General features: G+C 50.7%; 6 protein-coding genes across 6 annotated transcripts; 3 read left to right on the plus strand and 3 right to left on the minus strand.

Moving 5' to 3' along the window:
• Nucleotides 1-179: 179 nt before the first annotated feature.
• Nucleotides 180-2208, plus strand: AUEXF2481DRAFT_602339 (uncharacterized protein). The gene has a single exon (XM_013490624.1). It carries the CDS (start codon nt 375-377, stop codon nt 1872-1874), a length of 1500 nt encoding a protein of 499 aa, XP_013346078.1. The 5' UTR covers nt 180-374; the 3' UTR covers nt 1875-2208.
• Nucleotides 2209-2602: 394 nt separating this feature from the next.
• On the plus strand, nt 2603-3977 carry AUEXF2481DRAFT_46422 (uncharacterized protein; the record flags this gene model as incomplete). The annotated part of the gene is made up of 4 exons (XM_013490482.1): nt 2603-2725; nt 2785-2817; nt 2874-3500; nt 3549-3977. 4 exons carry the CDS (start codon nt 2603-2605, stop codon nt 3975-3977), a joined length of 1212 nt encoding a protein of 403 aa, XP_013345936.1.
• Nucleotides 3978-4124: 147 nt separating this feature from the next.
• Nucleotides 4125-5784, minus strand: AUEXF2481DRAFT_27741 (uncharacterized protein; the record flags this gene model as incomplete). Its single annotated transcript, XM_013490362.1, has 2 exons — nt 4125-5318; nt 5371-5784. 2 exons carry the CDS (start codon nt 5782-5784, stop codon nt 4125-4127), a joined length of 1608 nt encoding a protein of 535 aa, XP_013345816.1.
• Nucleotides 5785-7617: 1833 nt separating this feature from the next.
• AUEXF2481DRAFT_3309 (uncharacterized protein) lies at nt 7618-10746 on the plus strand (the record flags this gene model as incomplete). Its single annotated transcript, XM_013490263.1, has 2 exons — nt 7618-7896; nt 7945-10746. The coding sequence occupies 2 exons, from the start codon at nt 7618-7620 to the stop codon at nt 10744-10746; spliced, it is 3081 nt and encodes a 1026-aa protein (XP_013345717.1).
• Nucleotides 10747-13515: 2769 nt separating this feature from the next.
• On the minus strand, nt 13516-15286 carry AUEXF2481DRAFT_3310 (uncharacterized protein; the record flags this gene model as incomplete). The annotated part of the gene is made up of 4 exons (XM_013490264.1): nt 13516-14207; nt 14261-14827; nt 14883-15053; nt 15109-15286. The coding sequence occupies 4 exons, from the start codon at nt 15284-15286 to the stop codon at nt 13516-13518; spliced, it is 1608 nt and encodes a 535-aa protein (XP_013345718.1).
• A 1630-nt stretch (nt 15287-16916) lies between these two features.
• On the minus strand, nt 16917-18818 carry AUEXF2481DRAFT_3311 (uncharacterized protein; the record flags this gene model as incomplete). Its single annotated transcript, XM_013490265.1, has 1 exon — nt 16917-18818. The coding sequence occupies one exon, from the start codon at nt 18816-18818 to the stop codon at nt 16917-16919; it is 1902 nt and encodes a 633-aa protein (XP_013345719.1).
• Nucleotides 18819-19384: the final 566 nt, after the last annotated feature.

Genomic DNA, 19384 nt, shown 5'->3' on the forward strand with positions numbered 1-19384 from the left:
GCCACGTGAGATGGATGCTTGCGACCCTTTGAAGCAGACGGTAGGATGTGCTTGAGAACTCTTCCGGCTGCCCGCGATCGGCGAACGTCGGATGCATGTTGAGATTCCTCGATATCGAATTATTGGTATGTAACGCAAGCTAATGTATTTAATAGCTACATATAGCTGCTTTGCAGCATCTCACATCAACGAGACGACAGGAAGGGAAGGAGAGCGAAGGGAAGAATGGAAATAGACCGATCGCGCGGCCCGATCGCCGGCCCGCAACCAGGAGCGTTTCTCTTCGATGACATCTTCCATATTATTTGTTTTCCACCAACCAAAAAAGTCATCAACATGGAAGTTCTTCATAAGCGCCATCATCTGGGTCTTGCATGGTGCATGTGGTACAGATCAACATGACATTCTTATTGCATTCCCTCTTCGACGCGACACCAAGGCCCGGCCTCCAGCACATTCCGGACACAAAGCCCTTGACTTTCGAGGCTGCCGTTCTGCCTCCGATAATATACTTCCTTGCTCTACTATTCTTACCGCCTCCACCGCCGCGATCTATTGATACTATTGCGATCAAGTTACTTCGCAATGCTCTTGCTTTGCTAGCCGGAATTCTGTTCTTCCGACTGCCATTGGCTTACTATGTTCCGCAAAGCATTGGACTAAACTATCAACTCGCGCTTGTTGGTCTCTATGGCGGATGCAGAGTTTTGGACGCTTTCTTTATCAGCCCCTATGGTTTTGGACATATTCCACGTCGTGTTCGCTACAAGCATATTTCTCGTGCACACACGCCTATGCCTGTCGAAGGCGACAACGAACCGCAAAGCCAAGCGAGTGGTAAGGGTATCTCGGTTCCCGATGCCGTCTCCAATGCTGCTACGCATGCCCGTTGTGGGTCACTCGCGGATTCATATTTCGTGCTCGAGAAGAGGCTCTCCGACCTCAGTAAGATGAAGCCTGTTCACGAACTTGCAACCAGTGAAGAAGGCTGGCCGCACAACTTCCTGGATCGAGCCTCTTGGGCTCTTGAGCTAGAAACTAGCATGCGTGGCATTGGCTTTACCTGGACAACCGCTGATGTACGACACACCCGGAAGACGTGGTTGCCCACTGCTACGAACCGACTGCACTCGATCTTTCTTCATGTCGGCCCTGTTCTGGCCGTTTGTTTTGCTATCATCAGGACCACTTACGTGAAATACTTGGAGGAAGCACCATCCACCAAATATGGTGCTCACGCAGAAAATCTGTTTGATAGTCGTCTTCCTCTGTGGCTTCAACTTCTTCTGACTGCAGCTCTCGGTGCTTTCTTGATGGCTGCATTTTCAGTGGCACACTCCATGGCTGCGATCCTGCTCAGTCCTTTGGCACCTTCACCACTTGCCTACTTTCCGCCTCTCTACAGTACCCGCATCTGGGATATCAAGTCTGTACGAGGGTTCTGGTCATATGGTTGGCACAGACTGTTCGCTCGATTGTTCCTAGTTTACGGGGTTTGGCCCGGAGAGTGGCTGGAGCGAAAGCTCACAGGTAAGAAGAATGACGAACCGGCAGATGTTGGCAAAGTACTCGGCGGCTTCATTTCGTCTGCCTTTGTACATTCGTTTGCCGTCAGATCAGTGCTCGGCGGAGAGTGGAGTCGTGCTCTTGGAGAAGCCAAGTTCTTCGCAGCGAATGGTTTTGCTGTAGTGCTCGAGGAAGGCATTCGACGACAAGTCCTCACTTGGAGAAAGAAAAGAGATCTCCCGCTACAAATGTGGTATGACTCTTATATTGGCCGTATCTGGTGGATCACTGTTCTTTTGTTTAGCGGTAGGAACTTTGCACGAGGTTGGGTGAATGCTGGCCTGGTTAGAGAGATGGCTGGGAAGTAGCGATTTGAAGTCATCGCAACGGATACCCTCTGAGAAGGTCCCGACAAAGGGACGATGAATCATGTAGTGATCTGCCGGTCAGACAAAATGATGCGTGTCTATGGACCTAAAATATTCGAGAGACAGCATCGCGATGACATGGGTAGGATTTCATACTGTATCTGCTGATCATTTGGTCCATTAGCTCTCCGTATCAAGCAGATTGGCGTTGCTTTTCCAGATTTCTCCGCAAAGCTTGCGTGGTGGGATCGGCCATCCCTTCATCTTCGGAAACCTACGTCATTTAAGCCTTGTGATGCCATCCAAGGTACATGTGTACCTGCGAATACAGGATGGCTTAACTATAGAGCGGCGTAGCTGCTGTCGCTTTTTCTGCCTTTCACGATTTGCGTACTATCAAGTTTGTAATGCAAACATGTCTTTCGAGGATCCTGAAAAGAGGGAGAGTCTAGACCATGGCGACGATGTTGTCAGACCGAGTGGAGAACGACGCAAGTCGTCAATGTCCAGACGTAAGAACAGCGCATATGAAGACCCCTTCGCGAGGAAAGAGAGTGTGGACGAGGGCGAGATCCAAGATGCAGAGATTGACTATCAATCACTGGAGTGGTGGTGAGTGCAGACCTATCTCATGCATGAACTCCTATCTGATGCAGTCACAGGCAAGCGTCGATGAGTATGCGCATAGTGGCTGATATTGTGGTTAACATCACTGATGTCTGCAAGTCATGATCGCCGAAACAATAAGTCTTGGTATTCTTTCGTTGCCATCCGTCCTTGCACGAATTGGTTTGGTCCCTGGACTCATCCTGATTGTTGGACTCGGAATTATTGCCACTTATACTGGCTGGGTATGACGAGCGCTCTACGACCTACGAAAGATACATATAGACTGACAGCAAGCACTCAGGTGATCGGACAATTCAGAATGGAGTATCCATGGGTAAGCGACTCCGCAAACAGAATTGCCTGACCAGGAAAATGCTCATGACACTCTAGGTAGTTTCTTTCGCAGACGCCGGCGAGATTCTCTTCAAGCCTCTGAAGATGGGAGCCATCGGTCGTGAGTTCTTCGGTGGAGCACAAACTATCTTTCTTATCTTCACCATGGCCAGTCATATCCTGACTTGGACCATCTGCCTCAACACCGTCACCGATAGTGCGACATGTACTGTGGTCTGGGCTGTTGTTGGGCTAGTCATCTTCTTCATCTTCGACTTACCTAGAACACTGAAAAACGTGTCGTGGATGTCGATCGCTTCGTTCATCTCCATTTTCTCGGCTGTCTTGATCAGCATGGTCGCAATTGGCATCCAGAAACCCAGGGGAAACACCAAATTGGCCACGACTACAGTGCTACCATTTACGGATGCATTTGTCTCCGTCAGCAACATTGTCTTCGCATATGCTGGTCATTCATGCTTCTTTGGTTTCCTGGCCGAGATGAAGAATCCAGCCAAAGACTGGACGAAGGCTCTGATCTTTTTGCAAATGTGGGACATCAGTCTTTACATCATTGCCGCGACTGTCATCTACGTATTTGCTGGTCCCAATGTCGATTCTCCCGCTCTTAGTTCGGCAGGTCCGGTTGTGCGAAAAGTCGCATGGGGCATCGCAATCCCGACTGTAGGTATTGGCTGACTTTGAGATATTTCGGAAGCTAATATTTACCAGATCATCATTGCCGGAATCATCTACGGACACGTAGCAGCAAAGTATATTTTTGTACGTTGCTTCAGAGGGACAGTCCATATGAATAGACGAACCAAAACAAGCACACTTGCTTGGACTGGCATTACCCTTACCATCTGGGTCATCGCTTGGATAATCGCAGAGTCGATCCCGAACTTCAACGATCTGCTTGGCTTGATCAGTGCCCTGTTTGCATCGCATTTCACTTACACATTGAGCGGTGTTTTCGGTCTCTTCCTAAACCATGGACATTGGTTTGACAGCCCTAAGCAAATCATGCTATTCTGTATCAACTGGATCGTCATTGCAATCGGCGCCACAGTATGCGTAGCTGGACTCTACAGCTCTGGAACGGCGATTGCGGCTGATGGAGGAAATGGATCCTGGACGTGTGCGAGTAACGCCCAATAGTTTTGTTTAGGAAAGGAGTTCGCGAAAGTCAATAAATCGTATTCAACATTAAGATATAGCTGAGGCTATAATTATCTTGTGCCACGTGGGTCTTTTCTGGGATATCATTCTTGCATGAATCGTAAACAGAACGCCTGACGAACATCTTCAGTGAGATGCGACATCTTTCGCTTGTCTCATCCTGACCCAGACACCATCTGCAGGGCAGCAGGTAAGGGTCAAGCGCATCTTCGGCTCGGCATCGAGAGTTGGTCCGGTGGGCTCGATCTTATCGAATCGTTGAAGTAGTCGGACCATGACATAACTAGCTTCAGTGAGCGCGAACTGCTGGCCGATGCATATTCTGGGACCTCCGTTGAATGGCAGATAGTCCCAACCGGGTCGCTTCGAGGTCCAGCGCGACGGCTTAAATTCGTCGGCATCCTCACCCCAAATATCCTTACGTCTATGCATGACGTACACAGAGTAACTGACATCAGTGCCTTTGGGGATGAAGATGGGCGATAGACCGTCTGCGCCACCTCCGCGAGGAATGGTAGTGTCCGTCAAGGCACGCCGACCGTCCATGGGGACGACCGGATAAACGCGAAGTGCTTCGTTCAAACAATGCTGAAGGTATTGACAGTCCTTAAGGGACACGAAAGTGATGTCTCTAGGATTCTCGTAACTGCCAAAGTCGCGGATGACAGTTTCACGGAGCTTCTCAAAGACATCGGGATTCTTCGCAAGAAGCAACAACATCCAGCTGAGCAGACAGGCAGTAGTATCGCGACCAGCAATCAAGATGTTGAGCAGTTGGGTCCGGAGCTCGATTGGGTCTCGGGTTTGCGCAGCTAGCTCTTCGAGGAAGACAAATTTCTTGCTGGGAGATGGAGCCCTTTTCTCGGAATCTTGTGCCTTAATTGCTTTGCCCACGTAGTAGTCGGCGAAGTTGTGAACGTCCTTGCAGAGCTTCTTGAAGTGCTTGTCATGTGCCATCCAGTAGTAGTTTCCGAACCGAGCGCCTTTGAACAGATAGCCTTGCGAGCTGTCGATGGCGGTGCCGAACACCTTCTCGTCCCTCCAAGCTGCAGCGGCTCCAGCCTCTCCGCCTCGAAGAGCTGCGAGTTGAGTGTCAATGCTCTCACCGAACAGGAATTCGGTGGAGCTGTCCAGAGTGAGACGGAAGAAGAGAAGCTGTGCATTAGTCTCATCGACCCAGCCATCAGCACTGACGGGTAAGGCTTGCATCATGTTCTGCACATGCACCTCCTCTAGCTCAAGGTCACTGATGTTGTCGCGAGCAAATTGCGGTCGGAGCAATGCTCGTGAGTGTTCCCATCTTTTGCCATCAGAGGCGAACTGTAAAGTCTGTCAGCGGGCATATGAAATCTCGAGGCCGACAAGCACCTACAATACCATCACCCATCAAGGGACCAAAGTTTCCGATCCTCGCGGACCCTAGCCCGAAGTCTTTGAACTGAGTTGCCAGTAAAGCTTGGATGTTCTTGGGATCCGAGGTGAAGTGAGCCTCATTACCAAGAATAGAAAGGCGCATAGTATGCACAGGTCTGTGTTCAGTTTCGGACAAGGTCTCCTCCCGCTCACGGAGATACGCGGGAAAACGACCTGCCTTTTGAGCCGCCATCATTTGTTTGATCGTCGAGATGCCCATATGTGTTGCAGGCCATAGTGGTGCTGGCTCACAGTCCAGCTTGCGAGACTTGATAGCATGTTGCCGACGAATATAGAGCCGACTGATACCCTTGTACAGTAGCCAGGTAACGGAGAGCCACAGGAAGGTATAGAAAACAGAGATGGTCGCCATCTCTGAAGTTGATGGACTGCGAATGCGGAGGGATCGACAGGTCTCTTAAGAAACATCCAGGACCCTGAAGTAGCCCTGCCACCTTCGTGGAAGGAGAGCTGAATTGCTCGGTTCTCGGTAAAACGCATTTTGGTTTTGCTCGAGTCATCAGGCTTGCGGATTGCAATGGAACGGCCGTAAATGCCCGCCAATGAACGCCATGCTAAAGGCAGTTTGAGTTGGCTGCGAAATCTAACCGTTTTCTGGTTATCTTGGCCCTAGGAACGGGTCGGAGAAGATCCACTCCGACTATCAGACACAGCTTGCCGTACTGCTTGCCGGACTGCTCTCGAGAGTCAATCGTTGTGCGGACAGAGAACAATCCACAGCGCCACACATAGCCACGCTATACAGACGAGTCATGCTGGCAGGTATTCATGTACTGGTGACCAAGAAGACAGGACGTCGGCAAGAATTGTCTCGGCGCGTCATCGACATTATCCAGCTTCCCTTGGCACTGTGGGGTATCCTGTTAGCGGCCCGGACGATCACTCAAAGAGCGTTTGTCTTCTTGTTTCTCTTTTACCTCTTGCAAGACAAATGGAAAGCACAACCGATGCAGTTTGCAGCGTCTCTTGCGCATTTCATGCAACTTTATGGCGCTGCGACATGGCTTCGAATGCATTCATCGCAAATCATGGAGAGAAAGCCAACACGTACGTGGTGTGAATAAGGATACTCAATAAAGCTGTGGTGGTGGCTGCGGGCAAACGGCGTCCAGCTCCCTGACCCGGCTTCGGCGATGGGTGGGCCTCGCATGAGTTCGCGATCCCTCAAGCACGTTTTTGCCTCACAGGATGGAGCCACTGTGTTTTCGCGATAGCAGTGACCACATCTCTACCGACTACATGGGTCTTGCATGAACAAGCGACCTGCTGGCTGTTGCTTGTGATGGCGAGATCACAGTTTTGTGGGAGCGCTGAAGCGTCGCCGTCATTCCGTGATTTCCGCGAGCGCACGTCAAAGTTGTCGAATTTTGCGAATCGAATTGGTCATATGTCTACTCGGTGGGCTCGGTGAGATTGTTGTTGTGATATCAGGAAGCTTTCTGACACATCTTGTCTGCAGAGTGCCAAAGTCAAGCTGTTTACAGGAGGATTGAGGGAGGCGCTGAGCGTGACGCTGGTAAACTCAATCCAGCCATGTAACACAGCATGAACGCTTCCGAGGAATCGGCTTTCCAATCCTCCAACCCCCTCACACCCGGACGATGTCTTGCTCGCGTACGCCTTTCGAGCCCACCTCAATTCAGGGCGTGCGACTGGGGGAGGTTAGGACAAGTTTTTTGCGGCTGCGACACACAAGATCGTTTCCGAAGGGATGGGACCACTCTCATAACGAGGGTATCTTCAACGACATGATATGCAGCTCATCTTCACACACGGGACTGAAGTCACACAATGGAGCAAACCGTCGCTTTTAAATCCCGCGCAGCTAGCTAGCTGTCTGTACCGCCGTTAATCGCAGCGACTGATTCTTCACAAGTCACGAGTGTTGAAGCGCGACCTATCATGGTGCGTCGACCACGGCTGCAGTGACCAAAGCCGGCCATACGTGGCTGTTGTCTGTCTGAGCTAATGATTCTACGCGCCGTGGCGTATGTAAGCACTTCAGTTCTGGGTATTGCTCGTCAGAAATCCATGGCTACCAGCATATTCACCATGATCGAAGGAGTCACGCAGATCTCTCCCTCCAGGTCCCTCGAGCACAGGAGACGTTCATACATACATATAAGTAATGCTCGGGTCAGACTCTCGGGCCCAGCTTCTGACTTCAGCTCAAATGTCAATCGCCATGGCACAATATGGTCGTCGACTGCTTCCAAACTTCATCGATCAAGTTGCCTTGGACGATCCCTGTCTAACCTTTGTTGAGATACCAAAGTCTGCCGACATCAAAGACGGTCTCCGTCGAGTCACCTTCCGCGACCTCGCTAAAGGCATCGACAAGTGCGCTTGGTGGATACATCAGAAGCTGGGTAGAGGTCATGACTTTCCAACTTTGGCTTATGTTGGCCCTCATGACCTGAGATACCTCCTTCTGGTGTTTGGAGCCTGCAAAGTGGGATACAAGGTATGAAAGTTTGCAAAGCCCGAGTGATTCGTCTAAAACAGCGATTAGATGTTTTTCCCTTCTCCGCGCAATAGCACAGCTGCATCACTCGACTTGCTTGGTCAAGTGAAATGCAACGTCTTCATGATGCCTTCAGATGCACCTTTGCACTCCAATCTCTTGGTAAGCGTCCTGGTAGAGAGACCGATGCTGACACTCAGCCTTCCTGAGCTCGAACACTTCTTGGACTTCAATGATGGCATGCAACCTTATCTCTGGAGCAGAACGTTTGAAGACGTCAAGATCGATCCAATAGCAGTATTTCACACGTCTGGTAGCACTGGTATGCCGAAGTTGACAATCATGAATCATGAAGCAGTAGCTGCCCTAGACGCATTTCGGAACATAGAAGCTCGCACAGGCAGGGCAATACAGACTAGCACCTACGCCCATAAGAAGACGCTGTTACTGTTTCCGATGTTTCATGCATCAGCTCTCAGCACTCTGTTTCTCTCTATCTGGAATACTGTCCCAACAGTCCTGCCGCCTCCAGTGCCTTTGACGGCAGACCTTGCAAACGAGATGCTTGTCAATATCGATATCGAAGCCAGCATCATGCCACCATCTATCTTGGCCGAAATTGCTGGCAACAATGAGTATCTCAGAAACTTGTGTCAATGTTCCAGTGTAATGTATGGCGGAGGACCACTGCCTACAGAGGCAGGCAAACGTATCGCGTCTGGGACTACTCTCATCACTGTCTTCGGATCTTCGGAGACTGGCTTCTTTCCCGTCGAAGTCATGGACCGCGTTGACTGGCCGTACATCAAGCTTAGTCCTTGCGCTGGCGGGGTGTATCGTCCTTATGCCGACAACTTGTGTGAGCTCGTCATTGAACGAGATCCTGCTTTGAAGGAGTTTCAACCTGTGTTCTCGATGTACCCCGAGATGGAAGTGTATCATACCAAAGATCTCTTCGCGAAGCACCCTGTTAAACCGAATCTGTGGCTGTGGCAAGGTCGTATAGATGACATCATCGTCCTTAGTAATGGCGAGAAGTTTAACCCAACCTCAATGGAGGATGTGATCATCAACGGTCATCCAGCGGTAGAGTCAGCTCTAGTCTGTGGGCAGGGTCGTACGCAGTGCGCTTTGCTCCTAGAGTTGTCGTCTTCTGGATCTAGTGATGACGAAAAATCCGAAGAGGAGGTCGTGGAGGAGCTTTGGCCGGCTGTACAGAGAGCCAACGAAAGCATTCCCGAGTATGGTCGGCTGATGAAGGACATGGTCATTGTGGTAAAGCAAGGAAAGAAAATGGTGCGAGCAGATAAAGGCACCGTCCAACGCAAACGGACTCTTGAGCGGTTTGCAGCGGAACTCGACGAGCTCTACCGACTACAAGATGGCAGTGCTGCGTCTTATGCCGAGACCGACTGCCACATGGATCTTGGCAGTGTCAGAGAGACAGTCACAAGGACCATCCAGGGGATCTCCAAGTACAGGACGGTACAATCTAGCACGAGCTTCTTCGATATCGGCTTGGACTCGCTACACGCCATGACCTTGGCAAGGAAGCTTAGAACCGCATTTCTGAGCTCACCAAAATTAATCACGACCAAAGTTGTTTACGAGCTTCCAAGTATTGATCTACTCTCATACTACATCTGCGGTCTGGAAACTGGACAAGAAGATTCTGTCAAGACGATGCAGATTCTATACGATCGCTACTCGCCAATGAGTCGTCGCGCCATGCCTATTGAAACAACGAAAGCGGCCACCGTTCTCCTTGTCGGCTCAACTGGTCATCTGGGCACTCAGATCTTGTGCCAGCTCTTACAAAGAGAAGACATTGCTCTTATCTACTGCCTAAGTCGCGATCCTGATGCAGATATCAACCAAAAGGCTCCCGGTCGCTCAAGGAATGCTGCAATCTCCAAGCATGTCAGGCATCTCCATGTGAACTACTCCCAATCACGGTTCGGGCTCTGTGAATCAGTCTGGTGTACTCTGCAGCAAGAGATCACTTGTGTGATTCAAAATGCGTGGCCAGTCGACTTTTGTATGCCGCTGTCTCATTTCGAGTCCAGCATCCGTCTCACAGTTGAACTTATGGAGCTTTGCAAGTCTGCCGACTGTAAACCAAACTTCGTGTTCGTCTCGTCGATTGGATCTGTCCTTGGTAGATCTGGAGGTCAAGTCACCGAAGAGATTTCTCATGACTGGCTGGTAGCAGAGACTATGGGCTACACGCAGTCAAAACTTGTCGCTGAGCGACTCATAGCGACGACTGCGGCCGCCAACGGTGTGAAGAGCGTAACATGCCGCATCGGTCAACTCGGCGGTGTCTCTCATCCCGAACTTTGGGGAGATGATGTGCCTCGTTGGCCAGAGAAAGAATGGGTGCCGGCTATGCTAGCGGCTTCGATACAACTTGGAGCTATACCTTCTTCATTGGGGTTATTGGACAAGATAAACTGGCTACCTGTTGACGTCGCTGCAGCCACCATATGCGAATTGGCATTCGCTGCGACAGCAGTGCATAATGCGTGCCAGGTTTACAACGTTGTCAATCCACAGACAACTGCTTGGAAAGCACTACTGCCAGAGCTCAGAGCATATATCAATCTGAAGAGACTCTCATTGATTGATTGGCTTAAGCTCTTGAAAGCACACATCGAGACTGGACTGGAAAGTCATGTACCAGCTGCAGGCTTGCTAGACTTCTTCGAGGGCGCTTGTAAGACTGAAGTCAGGAAGCCAACTGTTGACTGCTCGAAGAGTCTGGCTTTGAGTCCGAGTCTCCAGAACGCGGAATGCATCAGTGTCGAGCTCATGGAACGCTGGATAGAACAGTGGAGTTTCAGTAACTGAGCAGTTGCGAAGAAGGAAGTCTCAATAAACGCGTAAAGTGCGAAAAGGAATGCTACCAGAAATCTCAGGACTTGGGAGGTTTCGCTTACGAGTGTTGTTGTGGTTGATCTTCACGGGATGAACCCGGAGTGTGTCGTGAACCCGAAGCTTTCACGGGGAAGCCCCGGCACTTACCCACCCCAGCGCAGACAATCCTTGTGTTGACAAGCTCATGTCATTGCTTCTGTGGTTGTAGAACTTGGCAAGGAAAGAGAAGCTTGTGGTGGCAAGACTACTCAATGCAAGTTAGTTCATTCTGGGGCTTATTCAGCCCCACAAGGTACGGGAATGTCTCCCGCGGGACCGGTTTGGTGTTCCAGTATGGTGTCGGGTTGTTGTGTTCTTATGAATTGTTAGCGCGGATTGGCCTTGCTGTGAATCGAACTCGAGATCTCCGGTAGCGCTTGACTAGTGGGCCAAGGTGATTTGTCTAAGGAAGCTGCAGATTGGCCAGGCAAGTGCGAGGCTGGGGACTTCTTTGCTCAACCAACTTTCGCTTCACATCCCAACATCTCTTGCGAGTGATGAGATTTTGTCTTGAAACATGCCCCTCAAGCTATATGAGCTGCCCTTTGAGCTTTTCGATATGTGATGGCGTTGGACGTGATCGATATGAGCGTAACGAATCATCTCTATCGTATCAACTTGCCATTGGGAAGTGCTAAGCCTCTTTTGAGAAATTTCAGCCCTGTTGAGAGCGCCGCATGCGATGTGGTCTTTCTATTTGGCCTTTGTTTACCTTTCCAAGCCAGTACCAAGTTGGAGGTCGAGGTCGACGCGTATTGAATCCGCGGCGCAATCCAACACCAAGCGTCAAAGACATGATGCAGGGAAGGATCAAACGACTATATAATTCGTCTCAACAAGCACACATGTCGGCAAAAACAGGATCTCGCTGATCGACGCCGAGCAAAAAACCAGGAATTCACCTGGGAAACATCTTTGAAACCAAAGTCATGATTGCGACCAACCAAGGCTGTGACTCGAACTCACACCCCCTGGATTCTATTTATGCTAGACTTTGGAGAGGTTTTCGAGCGAATTTTTCCTGATAGCCACAGGGCCGATCTCTATGGTGGTGGGATATTTGCTAGATTATGATACCGGAGTGAGTGGAATGCGTTGATGTGAGTCTGGTGAATATCTTGCTGGCGTTGACGGAGCGCAGGTTGTCAGCAGCGTAGCGCTCTCTACATCGATCAAGAGCTATCTCGTTCGCTGATTTCGTATCCTTGCTCTATCATATTCTAGGGCTTCCATCGATGTACCGCGCCGGTGCAAGGGGCAGCAACGCTCTTTCCAGTTCGAGTATTGGCTTGAGAGCTGGCTTTCTTACTCTATGTCTACCTGAAATTGACCATCAATGCTCGGTCTAGCTTCGTGGTTGTTAACTATCTCGTCAAAATCAGTGCTTGCCTATCTCTGCGCTTGGAAAGCGCCGCAGCGATCTACTCCGCTCAATACCATGAGCTTTGGTCTTGCCCTCCTTTACCTTCCACCAAGCAGTCGAATTTGCGTAAATGTGGTTAGTCTGTTACTTCACCAAGCGCAGAGACACTACAAGAAACGTCACAAAAGCTCAAACCAATATTTCACATCTTCAAGAAAATCGCTACTGACAAAACTTTGGCTAGGTTCCAAGGACATATAAAACAGTGAGGTTCTTTACCTTGTTTATCTAGATGAGGAAATTGCCGACCCAGGAAGAGTGATCGTTGCAATGGAACGCGTCACGACTCGTAGCTACAGGTTTGGGAGGAGATTAATCACCACGATCGAACAAAGCCTACTGCGACGTGACCCAGTCATGCCCACCGACCCTATCACCTCTCACTTCTTAGAATGGCAAAAAAAAGAAGCACCAACAGAGATTTCACACCGAAGGGGGAGGCGAGTTAAACTTACGACACCTTACATCTGACTAACCATTGACCTCAGACGGCACCAGAAACTCCAGGCGGCTACGATTCAACTCCGAAAGGCTCAAAGCAGCTTGTATTGGCAAGAAAACTTTCCCAGCCAACCTGTGTCAAAAACTTCACATGCTCCAGGAATAAGTAGAAACCTTGTGTTGGCAAGAGGACCACTTACCTGGGTCTCCGTTTTCAGGGGACTTTGTGGTGCGGTGGCTCCCTGTACCACCGCGGCAAGAAATTCTTGCTTGAAGGGAATCGAACTGGTGAGGAGCCTGATGGGTGGAATTTCAGTAGAGGGGCAGGGCGAATGGACAGGGTCAAATGCGAGATCTCTGGTGGCGAGGTGCTTTTGGACTAGAGGGGCTGTGTTGGGTGAAAGACAGATCGATTGGTATATCTAGTCATACGGAGAGTGTTGTTGTTTGCTACTTGCACGAAGCCGAGTCGGAGAGACACTTTGGAGAAGCAAACATTCTCCCTGGTTCAACCCAGACTGTGATACGTACGAGCTCTACAACCACTGATTCTTGGCCACGGATGAGGAGTGATTTGTTCTACCATCTGGCAGATTCGGGAGAATTTGTGCTCCTTTTGTGAGATACGACAGGTTTTATGCTACGGTAATACTCTGATGCACTCATGAAGGAGCATATACTTCAGTTACACACGAACGATTGGGGCGGTAAAGTTATGAGTAGATTGCAACAATATATGACATTCACGTGCATACATAACATGACATAGATAACATGATTCGTAAACCAAATGACGAGTCCCGAACTCCCCCAAGATCCTCTGGTCGTACCAGTACATGTTAGTGACCGAAGTTCACATTGCCCATGGCATTGGCCTTAGCGAAAGCCGCATTCTCCTTTTGCCACTGCTTCGAATATCCGACACCGAAGCCACGCTGGAACACTTCTCTGATAACCTCAAGAGGCATACCCTTGCACTCAGGGTAGCAGAACATGACAAAGATCCATCCAATAGTGCAGATTCCAGAGTAGAAGCCGAAAGCGCCGGTAGGTGTAAGCCCCTTCATCATGGACAAGAAAGTAGAGGAAACGATGATATTTGTGCTCCAGCAAGTGACAGTATTGATCATAGTGCCTACAGCACGGACTTCAGTAGGGATGAGCTCTGTGCCGATCCAAGCGATCGTAGCTACACCAGAGGAGAAGAAGGCGACGTAACAAATGATGCAGACCAGGACCAAAACGGCGGGCCAGCCGGTGACATCACTGGTGAGCTCCAGTGTCTTTGTGTTGATGGGTATGTAGTGGAAACTGACAGCTGCGATGAGCATGCAGATAGCCATGCCCAAGACAGTGACTTTGAGGATGGCACGACGACCGAAACGATCTACGAGGACGAGGTTGACGATCGAGAAGAGGAAATTTGTGCCAGAAACTACAATGGCGATAGCTGTAGCGTTCGCAAAGCCAACGAGGCCGAACAGGGTAGCGCTGTAGTACATGAGTGTGTTGAAGCCACCAAGCTGAGAGACTGTATTTCGGTTAGTTTTGGTTTTGCTGTTCGAGAGTATGAACTAGACTTACTGGCCATGATAGCACAAGCTGTGAGCACTGCTCTACCAGTAGCAGGTGTGGTAAAAATACGCTTCGTAGACTTCCAGATTGACTCGTCGGCCAGCGACCCAGTGTTCTCGTGAATGGACGCCTCGATGGAGCGAATCTTTGCTTGACGCGTCTCTGGGGTTGATGTAGGGTAGATCTTGAGAAGGCAAGCATCTGCGAGCTCGGTTCGACCGTGAGCAATCAACTGTCTGGGTGACTCTGGACAGAACATAAGGAGGATAGCAAGGACGATTGGTGGCAGACCTCCAATGGCCACTGTTCCGCGCCAAGCTTCTCCTTGCACTTGAGCAAAGCCTGCACCGATGGCCGATGCGATGAGTTGTCCGAGGGTAACGCTCATGTTGTTGAAGGCGACCACTCTTCCTCTGTAGCGCATGGGCGAGATTTCGGCAATGAACAACGGACAGATACAGGCTGCTGAGCCAACACCAAGGCCTACTACGAACCGGCCAACAGCGAATTGAGGCAGATGGAATGCAGCGGCTTGCAGAAGTGTTCCAATGACAAAGACCGCACATGCGGCATAAACTAGAATACTCGCGTCAGTTCCGGTCCAAGGTTTGAGTATTGACATAGAACCTACTCGGCATTTTTCTTCCGTACTTGTCAGCGACCAGGCCAGCAAAGACTGCGCCAACAAGAGCTCCTCCTGATGTGAGAGAAGTCACAAGCTCTTGTTCGCTCGTGCTGAGTTCATGACCTAGAGATGTACCAATGGTGACCAGAACCGAAGATATGTAGCCAGTATCGTAACCTGCAACCTTGTTAGACGATATTGAGTCATCGTGTATCGTAGGGTAAATCCTGACCGAAGAGGAAGCCGCCGATAGACACGGTCATGGCAATCAACCATGCCGCCTTCGAAGCTGCCGTACTCTCGATATGATCGGCTTCGATGTGCTCGTCCGACAAGGTGTCAAGCTTCTCGATCCTGTCGATGAAAACGTCATCCTTGACGTCCTTGAGCTTTTTGTTGTCGACGGACATGTTGATGAGGGGTTTATTCTAGCGTATGTGGATATGAATTCCAGAGAGGGCTGATGTATTCTGTGATTGATGTCCATTATGTTCGGCGGGTTGTCTGGTCCTTTATATGTCGACTGTTGAGGTAAGTAAGGTTTCCAGCCCTCCGTCCAAGCACCCGATGCCGTGCAGTGGAGGAGAAAATTCCCCAGATTCTGATACCCCACACGGGGTCATTGTGGATGCGACGATGGCAACACCGGTCTTGATGCAAAGGCCGATGATATGCTGGCGCACTTGTCTCTCTCTGATTGGTGATAAGTGATACGGCGATAATAGAGTGGAAGCTGTGATATTTCCGCACCGATTGTTGTCGCCGCAAGAGACAACCTTGGAACAGATGCTGTCGCGAAAGACGACCTTGAAGTTGATCAACACCTACGATACCTGACTCTCAGGGCAACCTTGGGCCCGGAGGATAGGTCAGCTTGACCTACAGACCAGACTTGGCCAAATTGAAGTGTGCCGGGAGTGTCAAGGCTTGCGTTTGATGCCGAATGTTGCCAGACTCCGCAGCGGACAACCTTTCCTCACAAGAGCCGGGGCTGGTTGCTTCTTTGAGCTTGCAGAGCCACCTGCATAGGGGCAAGTTCCTATATCCGGAACCATTCACATCGTGACTTGGAAGCGTCACTGGCCCAGAGCTTTTAAGCCCTGTAACCGATGATATGCAGACATCAGTGTTAAGAGTCAGGCATACTCTGTGAATACCAATTTCCTACTCGTAAATGCGTATACACTGCACAGGGAAGACCTGCCGGATGGCTGGTCGAGCGCGTCGATGACGCGCAATGGGCACCGGATACTGACAGCAGTACCGGGCGATGCAACTGGAGCGCGAAATGTGGACGTGAACAAGTTTACAACAGTGTCCTTGAGAAGGCATCTTCGAGCTGTACGCGAACAATTGCTTCGACTTGCCATGTGAGAGACTTGTACACCGAGTAAGATACCTGGTCAAACAAGAAAGACAGGTTGGTGTCCGTGCAGTGCCGAGGTTGTGACGCGAGTTTTTCTGCTTTTTGTCCGCGCGATTAAAACAGAGCTGCTTTGGAACTTCAGGCTTGATGCTTCATGCTTCTTGGCTGCGGTCCATTTCTCTGCAATATCATACAACTAAATGTGATCCTGATACCAGCTTCAACTGGAACAGTAGAACTTATTACGCGTTGTTAGATGCATGAATATATGCTGGAGGCAACATGACAATTCAAGAATAACGAACGTCACACTGGCAACGACTTATGCTTACGACCAACGATATTGTTGTCACTGTTGAATTGCAGATTTTTTATGGCTTCGTCCTTCTTCAACTGAGCTGACAGGACTACATCCCTCCCTCCGTGTTGTCGTCAGACTCCAATCTGCCGTTTCAGATGGACGTCCAAGACGCATGAGGGCACCTCCGTTCGAGCCGTCGAAATGGAAGCTCGTCTCGTCATCACTACTACCCCTCTCCACGACCCAATTTATAGGGACCATTCGAGCCAGTACTCCAGGTGATGGCCTCAACATCTTTGAATGGTATTGCCTCCCCTCCATGGAGATACAATAATATAAATATTCCCCGAGATGGTCTCCGTCGGTCCATAGCCTACCAGACACATTTGGGGCAACCTAGCTCTCTCATGTCAACATCTGGTTGATACTTGGAGCCATAACAGTCCATACCGCAAGCTTCGTTGGAGATACGATCGTGGCCGCACTTCAGCTTGTGGACCCCTCCGCTACAGAAGAGCGACAGTTTCTTTGCCCCATCATTTGCTGGTGCCTCCACGGCTTTTTCGGACATGATGCGCGCCTTTTTGGCCTCCTTTGTGCTGTACCCCATCATCCCGCCCATCCAGCGCTTCACTGTGGTGTACTCGCTACGCGTATCCCTGGCTCGGTGGTCCCTCAGCATGACGCGCAAGACGTTCAAAGCTTCACGCTGGAGGTCAGAACTCGTAAACCCAAGGCTGGACAGGAAACGGCGAAATTCTCGCTGGCGTAAGCTCTTGTCGACTTTGCACAAGTGAATGAGCATGTCATGAAAGCGCGAGTTGACATTTTTCTTGAGCTCCTTCTTCCTCTCTATTCTGCGAAATGCTTGCTCAACATCGAAGGCCGATGATAAGTCAACCCTGAGTTCCTGACGACCCTGTGCTACAGAGGCCTCGCGAGTGATAGGACGAGTGTCGACAGTGGGGTCGGTCTGACTGACATCGGTGAATTGGCTATCGTGAGGTGAACCATAATCGGGCAGAGAAACTAGCAAGTTGCTGTCCTGTTCGGAAGGCTGGGCATTTGTGGCAAACGCGCGGGTCGAGTGGTGTTGGCGCATCGAACGAGATCTCGTTGCTGAGAGCAAGCTTAGGCCCATCTTGGGATACTTGAGATGGCTTCGGGTTGACGGCTTTACGGGTTCAGCTGGCTGGACTCGAGTGTGGATCTGGCTCTGGGCAGGGACAGCGACGGGGGAATGCACGGTGGATAAGACTGGCCGAGTTGCTGCCTGTCCTGGATCGTTCTGAGTCAGTCCACTACTTTGGGGGTCAATTGCACTTGACGCTGGAACCGCCTGCGCTGCGGCGGGGGTAGAAGCATGTGGGCGCCAGCCGGTCTGCTCATGCTGGCGAGCGATTCCACTGGGAGCCGAGCCTGCCAGATCCCGTGGACCATTGCCTTGTGTTGTACTTTGATTGGCCGGCACATTAAGCCGTCTTGACGGATCGGATGTAGGACTCTTCCTCAGCTCAACACGCCCCGCTCCGCCCTGGACATGGACGTTCCTGGATGACGCTAGGCTACTGTGTACTTGTACGCCAGATGGCAGCGTTGGGATCAACCGCTCCCGGCCAACGTCACCAGTCAGCGGAGCGACATTGGTCAAGGGTAAGTTTCTTCCATGGTGTTCAGCATTTCTATGGACAGCAGCACCGCCAGCCGGCTGCAAAGTGTGGCCTCTGACCGTGCCTCCAGAAGCTTGCATCACGCTTTGTATAGCTTGTGTCGTGGTGCGTGCATTTATCTGAGACGGAGGTGGCATCATGGCCCTGTCGTTTGCGGCAGTCCGAGCTTTCTGGGCCTCCGTATGTCTCTTCATTTTCTCAACTTCTGCTATCTGCTCTGGACTTCTGCTGGCGTGGCTGTTGTGGATCGGCCCTGATGTACGAACAATTCGTTTCGTAGCGGATGTGTTGGGTACGCTTGAGGGCATCTGTTTCTCGATTTTCAATTCTGTGAGCTCGGCCACGCGAGGGTGAACTGCTTGGGTCGCGGCTTGTCGCTGTGCTTCCTGTACTGGCGTAGCGATCGGCGGCGCAGCAGTTCCAGGAAGGACCATGTGGGCGCGTACATTATCGGCGTTGCGCTGAAGTCGCTGGGAAAGGGCCGTGCTCTGAAGTTGATGGGACAGAACCGCGCTCTGGTACTGCTGTGCTTGTACGTCGTCTGCAGGTGCGAAAGGGCTTGGGGGTAACGGTGCCCCTTGCGATCCATGTGGAGGCCACGACATCTTGTCGAGCTAGATGTTGTGTTTGGCGGCTTGCGGGGATCTGGAAGATGAGAGGCGGCTATCAAGTTCAGAAAAGGATTGAAAAAAGTGTTGGGAGAAAGTCGCGAGACGCTGTGCTTGAAGGTGTGAAAGTGAGCGTGCCTGCCTGCACTTCTGACGAGTTGTGCACTAACAACTTGCGCTTCTGCAATTCGACAGCTCTACCATCACCGAGGCGCGATTCTGGTGGAAGAATCACTTGCCAGGACCATCCAAACCCGGGGCGTATGCAATGCGACTCGTCACAGCAGGTGCCATCTTATCGTACTATCTCAAGACTTTATTTTCCTGCATTCCGACAGCTTTACTGGGAGCGAGACCCGACTTTGGAGCGAGCACTAAATTTCAGGAAGCTATCATGTATCTGGAGCGAGTGTTTGGCCTAAAGCAACGGCAGAGAATACCCGTCAATGCCCTTCTACCTTGCGGTCAGACAGCTATGCCAATAGCTACACGCGCCGCAGAAAGAGAGCCATCTGCAAGAAACTTTCAAGCACCCGAGGTATCTAAGTAGCAGTGAACTACAG

The sequence above is a fragment of the Aureobasidium subglaciale genome (genome assembly GCF_000721755.1).
Source record: "Aureobasidium subglaciale EXF-2481 unplaced genomic scaffold scaffold_5, whole genome shotgun sequence".
NCBI lineage: Eukaryota > Fungi > Ascomycota > Dothideomycetes > Dothideales > Saccotheciaceae > Aureobasidium > Aureobasidium subglaciale.

Bases quoted from the DNA above. Each gene is read 5' to 3' on its own strand.
- AUEXF2481DRAFT_602339 (XM_013490624.1), top strand. From the start codon at position 375: ATGGTGCATGTGGTACAGATCAACATGACATTCTTATTGCATTCCCTC.